The sequence below is a fragment of the Silurus meridionalis genome, chromosome 7 (genome assembly GCF_014805685.1).
Source record: "Silurus meridionalis isolate SWU-2019-XX chromosome 7, ASM1480568v1, whole genome shotgun sequence".
Classification (NCBI taxonomy): domain Eukaryota; kingdom Metazoa; phylum Chordata; class Actinopteri; order Siluriformes; family Siluridae; genus Silurus; species Silurus meridionalis.
The window spans coordinates 530,639-547,062 of NC_060890.1; the positions used below are offsets into that span (position 1 = coordinate 530,639).

Below are 16,424 nucleotides of genomic sequence, written 5' to 3' on the forward strand. Positions count from 1 at the left end.
AAATAAACAAAACAACCAATCAGGTCGCAGAAGAGTGTTTATTGAAAGAAGCACTAAATGGGGGCGTGGCCAGTGTGTCACTTGAACATTTCCAAGTGAGAAAGAAAGTAATAAAAAGTATGGAGTCGTGTGTGTGTGTGTGTGTGTGTGTGTGTGTGTGTGTGTGTGTGTGTGTGTGTGGAGTCGGTGATCTTCAGGTGCGTGACTGCAGCGAGAGCCGGAGGAGCATGTCGGAGAGGTGAGACATGTCAGGACGCTGGGCCTGCTGCTTGATGTGGTCCAGAGTGCGCACCTACACACACACACACACATATCAGTGACTTATGAATCAGGAAGGTTTGCCCCAAACCTTTAATAAATGATTGCTAAATGAGGAGTGTGTGTGTGTGTGTGTGTGTGTGTGAGATGAACCGAGGTGCGTGTATCACAGCAGCCGTTCTTGTGGCTCAGGTTCCACAGATTAACGGCGAGTTGGTTGAGTTTGTTGTTGCGCAGATCTCCGTGAGCCAACAAACACGTGAAGAGAGAGAACGCGAGATTTCCCTGCCGGCGCGCTCCCGGTAACTAACACACACACACACACACACACACACACACACACACACACTCAGCTTTATAATGAGCTCAATTAAAAACTCTAATTTTACATTCCGTCTGTGGAATGTTTAGTGACTCTGTGTGTGTGTGTGTGTGTGTGTGTGTGTGTGTGTGTGTTTCACCTCCTCCTGGTTCAGAGTCTTCAGGTAATCCAGCACCTGTCTGATCAGCGTCTCACACACTCGATTGATCTCGGTTACGAACTTGGGGTCGCCGCCATACAGCGTCTCGTTACTGTTCACTGGAGAGAGGAAACGTGTGTTACTCACGTGTGTGTGTGAGATCAGTGTGAAGAGTGTGTAGACTTTATATCCACTACAGGAGTGGTGTGTGTGTGTGTGTGTGTGTGTGTGTGTGTGTGTACCTTTAGGTATGGTGTACAGGTAGCTCTCCTGGCTCATGGCGGCCAGCAGCTGTAACGCGCTGATGTACACGCGCACTTTGGCGTCACTGTTGTCCTCCCACGTGTAATCCTGCACCATGTTCAACAAACCTCTCACCAGGTACAACACACCCTGCTCAGGGTGGTCCTGCGTCACACACACACACACACACACACACACACACAGTGGTTAACAGTTTAACCCAGACTGATCCGAGGGTCCTGCAGTAGAGGTGATGGAGATGATTACCGGCACCACCAGCAGTGTGGAGAGGAAGTTGTTGATGAAGTCGAGGAGAAAAGGTTCAGAGGAACGCAGCTTCCCCTCCACACTGATCCCACGTGGAACCTCAGGTAGAACACTGACCGCGGCCTTCAGAAATGAATCCGCTGTAGGAGAGAGAGAGAGAGAGAGAACACTTATATACACACACACACACACACACACACACACACGCTATCTGGCCAAAAGTATTGGGACACCCGACTTCACCCAGATGTGCTTCTTTTCCAAAACTCTTACAGAAAGTTGGAGACACACAATTGTATCCGACGTCTTTGGATGCTGCATGAAATTTTGCCTTCACTTGAACCAGGAGACCAGAACCTGTTCCAGCATGACAAAGTTCCTGTGCATCTAGATCTGCTTTTACATGGGTTGGAGGATGTGGAGGATCTCCCCAGGAACCTCCTCACCTTCTCACATACATCACTACCTGACTTTACTAACACTTTTCTAGCTGAATGTATCTCCATAAGATCTTGAGGAACATCTTCCCTGAAGAGTGGAGCTTAAATGTGGAATGGGATGTTCGGGTGTCCGCAAACCTTTGGCCCTGTGATGTGTGTATAAATACAGATTTAGAAGCTGCAGTGACTGGAATGTTCTTCAGCCTGATGAAGTGAAGGTTCGGGTTCCTCACCCTGAGAAAGGCACTGATTGGCGAGAGCCACCTGTCCTGAGAGCAGGTAAAGATGGAGACGGTTGAAGATGTTGCTGAGAGACGGGATGGTGATGAAGCTGTACGCTGCACACGCCTGCCACAGGAAACAGCGTTAGAGACGTGTTAGAGACGTTAAACCCCGAGCGGATAGTCACGTGTGACGTGTTACAGTTGGGACACGGACCCTGACGAACGCCGCCGTCTTGCGTGAGTGATTCCCCCCCATCACTCGTCTCGTCTCCATGGACAACTGGTTCACCGTCTGAGGAACATGTAACGGTCTGCGTGAACATTAGAGCTAGAAAGAATACGTCCACATGTTCACGATTCGGGGGTCAAAGGAACTCACGTGAATGAGCTGAATCAGGACCGGCTCCAAGTTACAGAACGTGGCTCGGGCTTCCACACAGAAACTCAACTGCTGCTCAAAGTCCCGCCCAAAAGACACCTGGACACAGAGACAACAACATGTGGATACAGAGACAACATCTGGATACAGACATAACACCTGGATACAGAGACAACCCGTGGACACAGAGACAACATCTGGATAGAGACACACAACACGTGGATACAGACACAACATCTGGACACAGACACAACATCTGGATACAGAGACAACATCTGGATACAGACATAACCCGTGGACACAGAGACAACATCTGGATAGAGACACACAACACGTGGATACAGACACAACATCTGGACACAGACACAACATCTGAAAACAAAGAGAACACCTGGATACAGACAGACGGAAGACGCAGACAGACGGAACCTCATCACTGAACCGAGATTAAACTACTGAAAGAGAAAAACTGACCATCCGAATGAAGCCATTGATCAGGAGAGCGAGAGCTCGTTTCTCATCGTCCACCGTGAGAGCACTGAGGAGACACACAGACACACAGACACACAGACACAGTAAGAGATGATGTTATACAGTAATCAGCTACAGTCAGACAGAAAACAGGTCCTGTTCCAGTCTGGAATATTTCAATGTTTCATTCCGACACAGAGCTTCCAGAACATTCCAGAAAAAAAAAATCATCTAATCCCTTTCAGAAGGAGCTCGTACTTGACTGAGTCGTGCATGGTCTTACAGACGTGGAGCAGAGCGTTGAGGATCACGGGGTCACGGGTCGGCTCCTGCTGATGTCTGGAATCAGAACACAAGAAATCAAATCTGTGACTTTACAGTTCGGGTCTTAAACACGTCCCATGAAGGTGCCGATTAAAAAAAAACATGGACTTGCTTGATGAAAACGTCCATGATGGATTTACAAACTTCTACCCTCACGCTGTCCTTCTGGAACATGTCCAGGAAGGGTAAGAACTTCTCCTGAGAGAGAGAGAGAGAGAGAGAGACTAACGTGTGAGTGTTCACGTGTATCCATAACTGCTGAGGAACGAGGTGATGGAGAGGAAGGAGCTCACCATGGAGAAGAGGATGGAGAAGTTGTGGAAGTAGGTGAGGATCTTCTTTATCACTGACTGCAACTGCAAGACAAGATTCAGCATCATCATCATCATCATCTTCATCTTCATCATGATCAGTAGCCACTGCTGTAGTACAGGGGTGTGACGTGGGCGCGGCTGTGGTACAGGGGTGTGACGTGGGCGCGGCTGTGGTACAGGGGTGCGATGTTAGGCGCGGCTGCGGTACAGGGGTGTGACGTGGACGCGGCTGCGGTACAGGGGTGTGGCGTGGCGCGGCTGCGGTACAGGGGTGTGGCGTGGGCCGGCTGCGGTACAGGGGTGTGGCGTGGGCGGCTGCGGTACAGGGGTGTGGCGTGGGCGGCTGCGGTACAGGGGTGTGACGTGGACGCGGCTGCGGTACAGGGGTGTGACGTGGACGCGGCTGCGGTACAGGGGTGTGACGTGGACGCGGCTGCGGTACAGGGGTGTGACGTGGGCGCGGCTGTGGTACAGGGGTGTGACGTGGGCGCGGCTGTGGTACAGGTGTGTGAAGTGGGCGCAGCTGTAGTACAGGGGACTGATTCAGGTTGTGGCTGTAGCATATTTGGGTTGTAGTTTAGGGGTAATTGGGTAGTTTGTGTAGTCAGTACCTGTGGATAAGCATCCTCAAATGCACGGTCAGGGGTCATGTGTTTGATGATGTCAGCCAGGACCGTATTCACTTCTCTTTTCTACCATTAAAAAAAAGAAAAAAAACACAACCCCACCTGGTTACCATAGTAACACACAGTGTTGTTAGATCATTAAAGCTACCCTCGACCGGCGCTGACTCACGGTGAAGTGGCGGCAGGTAAACTCCACCCAGATTTCTGCACAGTTGATGTAGTCCTGTGAACACACGGTGGCGCTGGTGACCGATCAAATATAATACACAGAAATAAAAACCCAGCGGGGAATGAGGTCTCGCCCCGAGCGTACCTGTGGACTGCGCACTTTCGTGATGACCTTCCAGGCCTCGTTGAGGATGGGTAACCTCTCGCTCGCGGGTCGGCGCATGCCAGGCTGCGGCCCAGAGACCCAAACAGCAGGTGCTGGAGATGGAGAGATCGGAAGGCCGTGAGGTCGAATCCCATCACACTAAACGGCAGTGATAAATGTGTAAACGTGAGCTGCTGTGGAAGTGTGTGTGCTGCACCTTGGGAAACCCCGCCTCGTCACACTCCTTGATCATGCCAATAAAATCGGTGGCTCTGGCGGCCACGAACTCGGGCCGGAAAGCCCACATGATGGAGTTGAGCAGGAGAGCGCTGTGTGGAAACAAACAGGTCTTGAACGTGTCATGGATTCAGAGCTTCTGCTGAAGGTTCCAGTGAAAAAAGAAAAACTAGGGAAAGTCTCACTTGTTGCCGAGTTTCTTGCATCTTTCCATCATTTCCGTCAGCAACAACTGGGAGAGACCACCAGAAAGATCAGCAACTGGTGTTAAACTGGTGTGTGTGTGTGTGTGTGTGTGTGTGTGTGTGTGTGTGTGTGTGTGTTTTTACGTCAGGTGCTCTGTAGGCCACACACTGCAGGATCCAGTGGATGGCAGGAGAATACAGCGTGAGGTAGACGGGGATCTCCACCCTCTGGATCACCAGCTGGTTCTGAACGCTGTCTCCGTGGATTTGGCGGAACGACGCCAGGAGGTCGAAGAAGTTCTTGTTCAGGCTGTCCTTCAGGTGTGGCGCCACCTCCATGCCCACCTGCGCGTGAGAGTTTAGGTGGGTTTGATCAGCTTTACATCGCAGTGATGATGAATGTGGTTCTCTAGAACAGCAGCTCTGATCTGATTTTCGAAACTAGGGGGCGCTGTTTATTTGAGGTTTATTACCGAGCGCTACCATGGCGACATACCCGACACAGGTAGGCACGAGCGTACACGCCCACTAGCGGGTCTCCGATCCCTCGGATCATAGCCGTGAGCCGGGGCAACGTCTCCTGAATCCCTCTGAGAACAAAGAAGTTCAAATCAGCACCCACACACCGAGATGAAGAGAAAACAAAAGTAGCCATGACTCACGATTTGCTCACGAAGCGGTTGCACTTCAGAATGGCCGCCTCCACGTATCTGCAGCGGACGTTAAGGACGTAGACGTGAGCGCGTATGTGGTACGTTTTAAACCGTGATCAGACGTAGCGATAAAGGATACAGGCGAGGGATGAGTTCTCGGATGGAGGCAATCTTGAAGAACCAGTTGAGGCACGTCTCCTTGGCCGTGTCGTTCACATCGTCCACTGAGAACGAGTCTGGAGAGAGAAGAAGAAAAAAAGTGCGGGATTTCAATGGGCGCGGTTTTACACCACCTCTTACACCACAGTGGCAGAGGCGACACTTTACCACCAGGGGGTGCTCATGTTACCTGGAAGAGGGGCAGGATCAGAGCACATGGACCAGATTCTTTCATAGACTAGACGACCTGCAGCGACAAAACACACCCGAAATTAACTATACACTAAATATACACAAAATCCCAGACGTTGTGCGATTGTGCGGTTTTTACCGAAAGTGTCGAGAATGTTGGTGATGAGGACGAACTTGCTGGGGTAGAACAGGATCACTGACGTGTCGGAAAGCAGCTTGGAGCACTGAGAAGAAGCATGCGTACATTTCTGTGTGTGTGTGTGTGTGTGTGATTAAAAAAAAAAAAAAAAAAAAAAAAACACACGTCGTCTCTGACCTGAATGACGATTTTGAGAGCTTTGACCTTCTGGTCTGAAGCCCAGGCTTCCTTCAGGGACTGATTGAGTTCCTCGATGCGGTTTGCGTAATCCTGCTGAGAGAGGTTTAACAGCTCCTCTGAGACCCCTGACACACACACACACACACACACACTCAGTAAATGTACTAAAAAATGATATATATTTCTCGGATTGTTTCTCTGAGCACTCACTTCCTCCAGGTCGTCCAGCTCCTCCAGACGAGTGCGCACTTTCTCTGAGACTGCAGAGCTGGGGCTGGTGGCTTTGCCTTTCTCACACACACACACACACACACACACACACACACACACACACTTGCCTCGTTAATAACAGATGTCAGAGCAATGCAAACGCGCTGAACAGAAAAGAATCCTGAAAACACGTGGACGTGGACAGAAGACGTCCCAACCAACGACTTACTTTTCTCCGATCCCATGAAGAGATTCTGTAAGAGAAAAGAAAAACCATGCTGAAAAACCTCACGCTGACTCCGAGCTCATCTCTGAAGGCTTTACTATAGTGCTTCTTACTATAGAGAGCTTCTCGGTCGTGGTGAACCTGGCTAGGATCTCGCCCCGTTTAGCAGACCACGGCTCAAAATCACAGCCCACTTCTTCTTCTTTGTCCCCACGTGTCCTCGCCAGTTCCTGGAAGCAGGAAAAAAACAGTTCCATCGAGTTCCACATTTACATCATGGTGAGTTCTACCAGAACGTTTGGTTGAAGTCTCACCACGGAGGAGCTGCTGTGAGACAGCGCCGGGGTTTCGCCGGCGGCGGCGAAGAGGGACAGAGGGTCCGTGCCTTCCAGCATGGAGCTCAGCGGGTCAGGAATGACGGAGCCGGACGAAGATGACGATGAAGACGTGCTGCCTTTCCGTGCGCTGCGGCAGGATTTGGAATCCGTCACCTGGGAATCGGACAGAGAGACGACTACTGAGAAAATGTGATCTTTCACAGTGTCCAGGATCTGATTCATCACGGACACGTCACTCTGGGTGTCTTCAGCTGCATCTATTCTGGAGTCGACATGTGCAACATTTTCACTTCAATTTGCTGAAATTGAACAAAATCCCCGAATACAGATTTCTCTGGAACGTTCCGGATCAGGATGTTGAGATCGGATCGTCTCGCCGAGCCGTACTCACCGTGATGGGTTTGAGCGGATGGTAATCGCCGCTCTGCACCGTGACGGCCGTCGCTCGGCAGCTCCGCGACTCCGCGCCGTAGTTGCGCGTGCGGGAATGCCTGCGTGTGGAAAGGAAACGCAAACGTTAAAAAAAGGTAATACGTGGAGGTTTGGGGTTACGTTCACGTCGCGTTTCATGAGCGAGTCGGGAATTTCACTGCGGTGAAACAGCGTCTCGTTGCTGCTGCGTGTGATCAAGTCAGATTAGAACTCCGAGAACACCGAGATCGTGACAGGAATCAGGAACCAGTGTTCCTGCTCTTCTCTTCAGACTTAGTAGTTGAGGGTTAAGGGCCTTGCTCAAGGGCCCAGCAGTGGCAGCTTGGTGGTGCTGGGATTTTAACCTGTAACCTTCTGATCCAAAATCTAATGCCTTAACCGCTAAGGTACCACCTCCTCATCATCCCGACGTCCTACCTTTCTCTCTCTGGAGTTCTGGGTTCCACGTCCACAACCTAAAGATCCAAATTCAACTCTGAGCAACTCTAGAACTTGGAGGAAGCTGAATTTAGACTGGAATTAATATTAACAGTTTACTACAATGGTTCAGGACCACAGGTTGAGTAGACAGTTCTGCATTTCAGCACCCAACACCGGACAGCGCACCCTAATAATGATGGAACTGTAATGACTGGACGGGTTTCTTCCTTAATAAAGTCTCAGGGGTTTTTTCCTTCACCACAGTCACCACTGAATCACTCATTAGGAAGAAACTCACAGTTACAAGGAACAAACATCTGGAGAAACAGGATATAAACCCTGCACAGAGTCCACATCTGGAGAAACAGGAATATAAACCCTGCACAGAGTCCACATCTGGAGAAACAGCACTTTAAACCCTGCACAGAGTCCACATCTAGAGAAACAGGACTATAAACCCTGCACAGAGTCCACATCTGGAGAAACAGGACTATAAACCCTGCACAGAGTCCACATCTGGAGAAACAGGAATATAAACCCTGCACAGAGTCCACATCTGGAGAAACAGGAATATAAACCCTGCACAGAGTCCACATCTGGAGAAACAGGACTATAAACCCTGCACAGAGTCCACATCTGGAGAAACAGCACTATAAACCCTGCACAGAGTCCACATCTGGAGAAACAGGACTATAAACCCTGCACAGAGTCCACATCTGGAGAAACAGGACTATAAACCCTGCACAGAGTCCACATCTGGAGAAACAGGACTATAAACCCTGCACAGAGTCCACATCTGGACAAACAGGACTATAAACCCTGCACAGAGTCCACATCTGGACAAACAGGACTATAAACCCTGCACAGAGTCCACATCTGGACAAACAGGACTATAAACCCTGCACAGTGTCCACATCTGGAGAAACAGGACTATAAACCCTGCACAGATACCACATCTGGAGAAACAGGACTATAAACCCTGCACAGAGTCCACATCTGGAGAAACAGGACTATAAACCCTGCACAGAGTCCACATCTGGAGAAACAGGACTATAAACCCTGCACAGAGTCCACATCAGGAGAAACAGGACTATAAACCCTGCACAGAGTCCACATCTGGACAAACAGGAATATAAACCCTGCACAGAGTCCACATCTGGAGAAACAGGACTATAAACCCTGCACAGAGTCCACATCTGGACAAACAGGAATATAAACCCTGCACAGAGTCCACATCTGGAGAAACAGCACTATAAACCCTGCACAGAGTCCACATCTGGAGAAACAGGAATATAAACCCTGCACAGAGTCCACATCTGGAGAAAAAGCACTATAAACCCTGCACAGAATCCACATCTGGAGAAACAGGAATATAAACCCTGCACAGAATCGACAGCTGGAGAAACAGGAATATAAACCCTGCACAGAGTCCACATCTGGAGAAACAGGACTATAAACTCTGCACAGAGTCCACATTTGGAGAAACAGGAGTATAAACCCTGCAGAGTTCACATCTGGAGAAACAGGACTATAAACCCTGCAGAGTTCACATCTGGAGAAACAGGACTATAAACCCTGCACAGAATCCACATCTGGAGAAACAGGAATATAAACCCTGCAGAGTTCACATCTGGAGAAACAGGAATATAAACCCTGCACAGAGTCCACATCTGGAGAAACAGGAATATAACCCCGGCACAGAGTCCACATCTGGACAAACAGCACTATAAACCCTGCACAGAGTCCACATCTGGACAAACAGCACTATAAACCCTGCACAGAGTCCACATCTGGACAAACAGGACTATAAACCCTGCACAGAGTCCACATCTGGAAAAACAGCACTATAAACCTTGCACAGAGTCCACATCTGGAGAAACAGGAATATAAACCCTGCACAGAGTCCACATCTGGAGAAACAGAAATATAAACCCTGCAGAGTTCACATCTGGAGAAACAGGAGTATAAACCCTGCACAGAGTTCACATCTGGAGAAGCAGGACTATAAACCCTGCACAGAGTTCACATCTGGAGAAACAGGAATATAAACCCTGCACAGAGTCCAAATCTGGAGAAACAGGAATATAAACCCTGCACAGAGTCCACATCTGGACAAACAGCACTATAAACCCTGCACAGAGTCCACATCTGGAGAAACAGGAATATAAACCCTGCACAGAGTCCACATCTGGACAAACAGCACTATAAACCCTGCACAGAGTCCACATCTGGAGAAACAGCACTATAAACCCTGCACAGAGTCCACATCTGGAGAAACAGCACTATAAACCCTGCACAGAGTTCACATCTGGAAAAACAGCACTATAAACCTTGCACAGAGTCCACATCTGGAGAAACAGGAATATAAACCCTGCACAGAGTCCACATCTGGAGAAACAGGAATATAAACCCTGAACAGAGTCCACATCTGGAGCTCCATAACACGGAGTTCTGTCCTTTATCATTTAATTTATTTATAGAAAAACACCGACAGAAAAATGATCTTGGACTCCATGAGGCAACTTTAAACACACACAAACACGGATTTACTGTTCACACGGAAATACAGGCGAGAAGAAGAAGAAGACAGGAGAGTTCCTCACCACTGCACAGACGCCATCTTCCAATCCGAGTCATATGACCAACCCGGAAGTTTAAAGATCTCGGTGAGACCGCCTGCCAAAATAAAAGTCCGTATTTCTTGTTTAGCGAATTCGATTTATTATTATTATTATTATTATTATTATTATTATTAGTTTTATTATTATTATTATTATTGTTATTAGTTTTATGGTTTTCTTTTATTGTTTGTTTTTGTCTGGAACCTTATGGAAGTCCCAAGCGGACATGCATTATAATATCTTCTTTCTTGATTCCTCGTGATCACGAGTGAAATTTCACAAGGCAGTGTTTCATGTACCAGAAATAAACAGAAAAAAAGATGTTGATTAAAGGATCAGATAAAGAATTGATTTCTTACATAATAAATAATGTGTATAAGAATAAATCGATTTCTGATTAAATACATGTTATACCCTGCAAAACGAGAAATCACATTAAATCATATTTAAGTACAGATGCTAAAGTTGGTTTGATCTCCTTTGATCTTTTGGAACTAATAGATGATCAAACCTTTGAAGTTGATGTCATTTGTTACATCTACTAAAGTTTTATTCTTTTCAGCAAAGACAGTCGACAGACATCCACTAAACAAACGTTAACTGAAGGACATGCTATGTTCCTCAAATATCACCAAACCCTAGTATTCGAGGAACTTCCTTCAAATGATCTGTTCAGGAAGCTGATAGATGATGGACTAGTGAGATGTTCTATTTTCACACCCATGCTAGCTCTAAACCTAGACCTTCTTGAAGCCCTGCATCCACACAGGTCACAGAACACTTCGTTCTAAACCTCTGTAGGACGAGTTCTGTTCATCTTCAACACCAGTATATTGTAATGTATAATCTCTGGTTGTCTAAAAGAATCGATGGTTCTTCCTGACGCTGGAGATGTTCCTCATCACTGTCGTGTCTGAAGTGTTCTGGATCTACATGTGGATTTCTCTGCTTCTTGGTGACTTTTTGTGGATGCTGAAGATGTTGGTGGAGGTGTAGAAGGGATTCCATCCTGATCAGCATCGGAGATCACATGGGAAACGTCTCGTAAGGATTCATATTTTGTTCGGGCAAGATAAAAAAAATGAACAAATAGAAATTGCAGTAAGAAAAACAGAAGAAGCTTCTGGTGGGATTTTATTTCACTGTTTTCTGAGCAACAAGCTTCACATTTACACATCTGGGGGACATTGCAGCTGGAACATGCCTGCTTAATTACCTAATTAAAGAACTTCAACATCTTCTACATCGCATCCCCTCGTGCATCAAACTGCATCCAATCGGAGTTACAGCGAGGTTCTGATCCGCATGCTCAGAACCCGACAGTGACAGCGCGTGGCTAAAGTGGCTATAATGCCTCTATGATTATTCTTTAATTCTAATACAACACAGTATTCAACAAACACCTGTTGAGTAGAAACACTGCTGTGAGGGTCTGAAAGTTAAGACCCATCAGAAAGCTCAAACATTTAGGACACACGTTACGGATTTATGGAACCGCTTTAAACGTGACACGTGCGGATCTTTAATAAAGAGTGTTGTATGAACAGTCATCTTTAAGAAGGTCGTGAGCGTGAGGATCTCCATCCATACGTTCTTCTGTTCTTCTGCTGGACGTGGAAGTGATCACAATCAACAAACGGTAAAAGCCGAGACCTCGTTACGCTCCTTCTCGTCATTTCACCGAAACGTTCACAACAGGGTTCAGAGAAAGATCTAACGAGCCTGGTTCTCCCTCTCTCCGTTAGCGGTTGTAGAATTGAGACGAGACCCAGGCCAGGCCCCATTTCAGGTTGGTGAGCATGAATTTCAGCGCTTTGGTCCACTGCTCCTCAGAGTTAAACTGCGTTTTAATGGAGTAGGATCCTCCGCTGCCGCCCGTGTCCTCGATCTTCCCCTTGTCCACGTCCATCCTGTATCCCAGGAGACAAAAACAAATAAATCACGACAGTGAAAACGGGCCAAGTGTCGAACCTTTCCACTAATCAAACACGATGCTACAGCGCAGTTCGGTTAATCTGCAGAAAATAAAGCTACAGTTACAGAAGCTCGGAGGTCCCAGGATCAGGATAATTCTGCAAAATTTTAGGAATTCTTAACAGGAATTTTCAACGGGAATAAACAGGGAACTTGAATTTAGTCAGAGGATCACATTTTAGTTAAAACGACCAGATTGAACGTGATTTTAGTCGAATTTCTCTCCTGCACATTTGTCGGTCACTGAGGCCACGCCCCCTACGTGCACTGTGCATCTCTCCGTCACATGACGTTTTCAGATGAAGATTACATACATGTTTATAAAGCACGTGTGTAAACTGTTGTGCAACAAAATGACACTAACGATTCAAATTCATTCCCATAAATTCCCAAATTGGAATGTTTCCAAAATTCCCCAGATTTCTATGTTCCTATAGAAGGTTTGTGGAAAGTGTTTGCAGTGCTGCTCCTGGACCCTGTAGGTCGGAGATGATTTCTGGAACGATGCGAGATGGAGCTTCCACAGAGTCATGAAGAGCTGAATTTCAGGCAGATGTTTTGTGACTTCACCTGTATGGAAGGCAGAATCCCGTGTCGCCTTTCTCCACTTCCTCTTTGAACTGCTGCACACAGTCTAAAAACGCCACCATCGCATGGTCAAACTTGTTATCCCAGAAGAAGCGAAGTCCTCCAGAGCAGTACAGCGGCAGCTCCTGCAACACCAAGAGGTGAGAAACCCAAATCTCAGCCAATCACAGCGCTCCACTCACGCCCTCACCACGGCTCAGAGCTTACCTTCGACTTGTCTGTGAGAGACTCCAGGTACGAGTGGTTTCCATAGGGAACGAGGCGATATCTGTTACACACACACACACACACACACACACACACACACGGGTGAGAGTCAGGTCTCAGTTACACCGGAGGCTGATCATGTCTCTGGTGCTGGTGTGTGGTGTATGGATGTGAGTAGAGGAGAAGAGGAACCTCTGGAAGCGAAGGCCCATCTTGTTAGCGAGAGCGTGGAGCAGCAGCACAGTCTGACCCCACGCAGCGTTTATCTCGTTCCACTCCACAGGTACGCTGGGTAATCGCCCCAGACGGAAATTATTTATCGTCCCGAACTGCCCGCTGTGCCTGAGACGAGGACAGAGACGAGGACAGAGACAGAAAGAGGATATTAAAAGGTCAATATAATCACCCACCTGATCCCCATTTCCCCCTTTAACCACTACACACACACACACACACACACACACACACACACACACACACACACACACACATATATATATATATATATATATATACATGAATATAAAGGTACCAGATGTGAAAGGTGGCGTTGAAGACGTTGGTTTTCTTCAGGCGGTCTAGCTGAGCCTGGCAGTAACGCATCTGATTATCAACACTCTTCAGCTCATCATCCAGCTCCAACTGCTGCCGTTTAAACTCACAATACTCCTTCTGATACCTGAGAGAGACACGGACAGAACCCAGAGTGAGACACAGACAGAACCCCGAGAGAGACACGGACAGAACCCCGAGTGAGACGCGGACAGAACCCCGAGAGAGACGCGGACAGAACCCCGAGAGAGACGCGGACAGAACCCAGAGTGAGACGCAGACAGAACCCAGAGTGAGACGCAGACAGAACCCAGAGTGAGACGCGGACAGAACCCCGAGAGAGACGGGGACAGAACCCCGAGAGAAACGGGGACAGAACCCCGAGAGAAACGGGGACAGAACCCCGAGAGAAACGGGGACAGAACCCAGATTGAGACGCAGACAGAACCCCGAGAGAGACGCAGACAGAACCCCGAGAGAGACGCAGACAGAACCCCGAGAGAGAGACGCGGACAGAACCCCGAGAGAGACGCGGACAGAACCCCGAGAGAGAGACGCGGACAGAACCCCGAGAGAGAGACGCGGACAGAACCCCGAGAGAGAGACGGACAGAACCCCGAGAGAGACGCGGACAGAACCCCGAGAGAGAGACGCGGACAGAACCCCGAGAGAGAGACGCGGACAGAACCCCGAGAGAGAGACGCGGACAGAACCCCGAGAGAGACGCGGACAGAACCCTGAGAGACATGGACATCAAATGTTCCTCCACAGTAACTTACTGCAGCTCCTCCGTGTCCAGCCGCTGGGCTTGGTGCCGGGCCTCGCTGATCTCCATGGCGACGGATTCCCGTTGCAGCTCGATGGCCTCCAGATCCTGAATGAGCGTCTCCTCCTCCTGCCTGAGCTGCTGCAGCTCCTTCAGCAGTGTGTCCTCATCTTCCTCCTGCAGCTGAGACAGCAACTCCAGACACTTCCTGCCAATCAAACACTCCTGTCAATCAACTACACCTCAATCTAGCACACCTTTCTCTCTCTCTCACACACACACACACACACACACACACGCGTCAGTCACACTGTTAAACACAGCTATCAGTCAGAGGTGTTTCTGACCCCTTCAGGTCTTTCCACTAAGTACTGGTAGACAGCATGGAGGTGGAGCGCCATCACGCCCCCTGCTGGCTGTTTCTCTGAATGCACTCACTTGTAGTTCTGACACTCGTTCTCTGTGATGTTGAGCTGTGTGTCCAGGTGATCGAGCAGCGTGTCTGTACACTCCTCACACAGCGGGTGGTCCACGTCGCTCTGACCAGACATGATGTCGAACAGATCGCTGGTCACCTGCGACAGAGGAGCGAGCAGCTTGAACCACATCCTACAGAGACACGCTCCACAACCTCATCGTTCTCAAATCTCACCTTCAATCTGCGGCTCAGGTTCTCCATGGTTCCTCCGTCCGAAGCCTCGCCGATCAGCGTGAAGCTGTTAGCGCTTTCTGTGGACATCATCCTACAGGGAGGGGCAAAAATTCCCCCTCAGTGACACGAGTGAGTCACGATCGGTATCTCAAGACTACCAGAAAATAGAGCTCTACCTGGCAGGAGGGATGAACTTCCGTGAGACGCCGTCCTGCTTGCTCTCCGCAAACGTCTCCTGCAAAAGATTTAAAAAATCGATTAATCTGGGAATCAGTAGATGTGTATGGGAGTTTAAAGGCAAACCTGCAGACCTCAGGTGGACCTTCTGTGTCTCCAGTTTCCGCCTGCTTGCTCGGAGTCACGGTGACGAGAGGAGCTGGAACAGAACAATAACGTTATGACCTCTAACACCATCAGACACAACTCCTCAACACCTCCTGACCCATCAGAAGCTCCACGGTGAGCGTTCTGCTGTCGGGATGGAGGTTCTAGGACGTACCGATGAGCTCCTGGAAGGTGAGTCGGTCCAGGACGTTGAAGCTGGTGTCGAGTTTGAGAGGCTGGTTGCAGCGCTGACACACGAAGCTCACGTGCATGGTGGTGCTGGACGACTTCGAGCCCTCCATGATCCTGAGAAGATCCAGATGTTTTATTACACTAATACACACTTCAATCCACTCATTACACCTTCACACTACACTTAAACAACAAGCAGACCATCGGATCATTTATACACTTTATTTTTGATCATTAATAAACACTACACACACCGAGTTTAGCTTCTAATATCTCAGAAAATCCATCATAGTTTCATTTGAATGCTAAATTATCAACTGTTTACATTAGGCGCATTAACAGTCGGGCTGAATCTCAAACCGCCCCTAGATCCCTTTCTAGGTGCACTTACAAGAGCGCTGAATTCACTAAACTCTACGGCCTACATTAGTGCACTTGACGCCCACGAGCACGCCGAATGAGACACGGCCTCCTGGGCAAGTACGCTCGGATTAGCCGATTCGGACAGAATTAAACCATCGTATTCAAACCAGTCTATTAATACACGCTGATTAAAAAAATAAAGTTAGTTAATTATCCTAAATAATCCACCTATTATTCTCTTTAATATCCACCTGGCTATAATGCTTGGAACAGCTAAGTTTACATCTTACCATATAAACTTCCGGGTGTCGTTTTTTTTTTTTAAAGCGGAAGTGACGCAAATGGTGTTCAAAATTGTCTTGTATTTAAATATGTATATATGTAATATATATTTTATTAACATCAATAATTTTTGTTATTTATATTTTCTCGGGAAAAAATTCACGGTAAAAAAAATAAAATAGTGTCAGTAAGAAGCGCACGCGCCTCAGCCG

The 16,424-nt window shown here is 48.2% G+C and overlaps 2 protein-coding genes across 5 annotated transcripts; both read right to left on the reverse strand.

Annotated features, from left to right (window-relative positions):
- Positions 1-19: 19 nt before the first annotated feature.
- Positions 20-10,343, reverse strand: vps35l (VPS35 endosomal protein sorting factor like). Its single transcript, XM_046853366.1, is given in 31 exon segments — positions 20-292; positions 412-564; positions 720-838; positions 962-1,127; positions 1,230-1,369; positions 1,903-2,017; positions 2,108-2,185; positions 2,273-2,371; positions 2,747-2,810; positions 3,002-3,082; positions 3,180-3,265; positions 3,361-3,423; positions 3,993-4,073; positions 4,177-4,230; positions 4,321-4,385; positions 4,388-4,433; positions 4,538-4,649; positions 4,743-4,789; positions 4,887-5,087; positions 5,239-5,332; positions 5,405-5,452; positions 5,535-5,631; positions 5,745-5,801; positions 5,886-5,970; positions 6,063-6,181; positions 6,272-6,352; positions 6,505-6,529; positions 6,615-6,731; positions 6,816-6,992; positions 7,231-7,330; positions 10,295-10,343. Coding segments are annotated over 31 exon segments (2,886 nt in total). The 5' UTR covers positions 10,312-10,343; the 3' UTR covers positions 20-193.
- A 1,086-nt stretch (positions 10,344-11,429) lies between these two features.
- becn1 (beclin 1, autophagy related) lies at positions 11,430-16,364 on the reverse strand. 4 transcript variants are annotated; one of them, XM_046853350.1, is made up of 12 exons: positions 16,221-16,364; positions 15,551-15,681; positions 15,363-15,427; positions 15,228-15,286; positions 15,052-15,142; positions 14,838-14,974; positions 14,413-14,607; positions 13,614-13,760; positions 13,274-13,423; positions 13,082-13,142; positions 12,857-12,999; positions 11,430-12,222 (listed from the first exon to the last, which is right to left on the reverse strand). In XM_046853350.1, the coding sequence occupies exons 1-12, from the start codon at positions 16,331-16,333 to the stop codon at positions 12,054-12,056; spliced, it is 1,461 nt and encodes a 486-aa protein (XP_046709306.1). In that variant the 5' UTR covers positions 16,334-16,364; the 3' UTR covers positions 11,430-12,053. The 4 variants fall into 4 exon arrangements, with proteins under 4 accessions (XP_046709306.1, XP_046709308.1, XP_046709307.1 ...); XM_046853352.1 differs by lacking the exon at positions 16,221-16,364 and adding an exon at positions 16,159-16,208; XM_046853351.1 differs by lacking the exon at positions 16,221-16,364 and adding an exon at positions 15,959-16,150.
- Between the last annotated feature and the right edge of the window lie 60 nt (positions 16,365-16,424).

Coding starts and splice junctions, on each gene's coding strand:
- becn1 (XM_046853350.1), bottom strand. CDS start 16,333: ATGTTAATAAAATATATATTACATATATACATATTTAAATACAAGACA. Junction 15,428..15,550: donor CACCTTCCAGGAGCTCATCG/GTACGTCCTAGA, acceptor GTTCTGTTCCAG/CTCCTCTCGTCACCGTGACT. Junction 13,000..13,081: donor CTCTCACAGACAAGTCGAAG/GTAAGCTCTGAG, acceptor TTGGTGTTGCAG/GAGCTGCCGCTGTACTGCTC.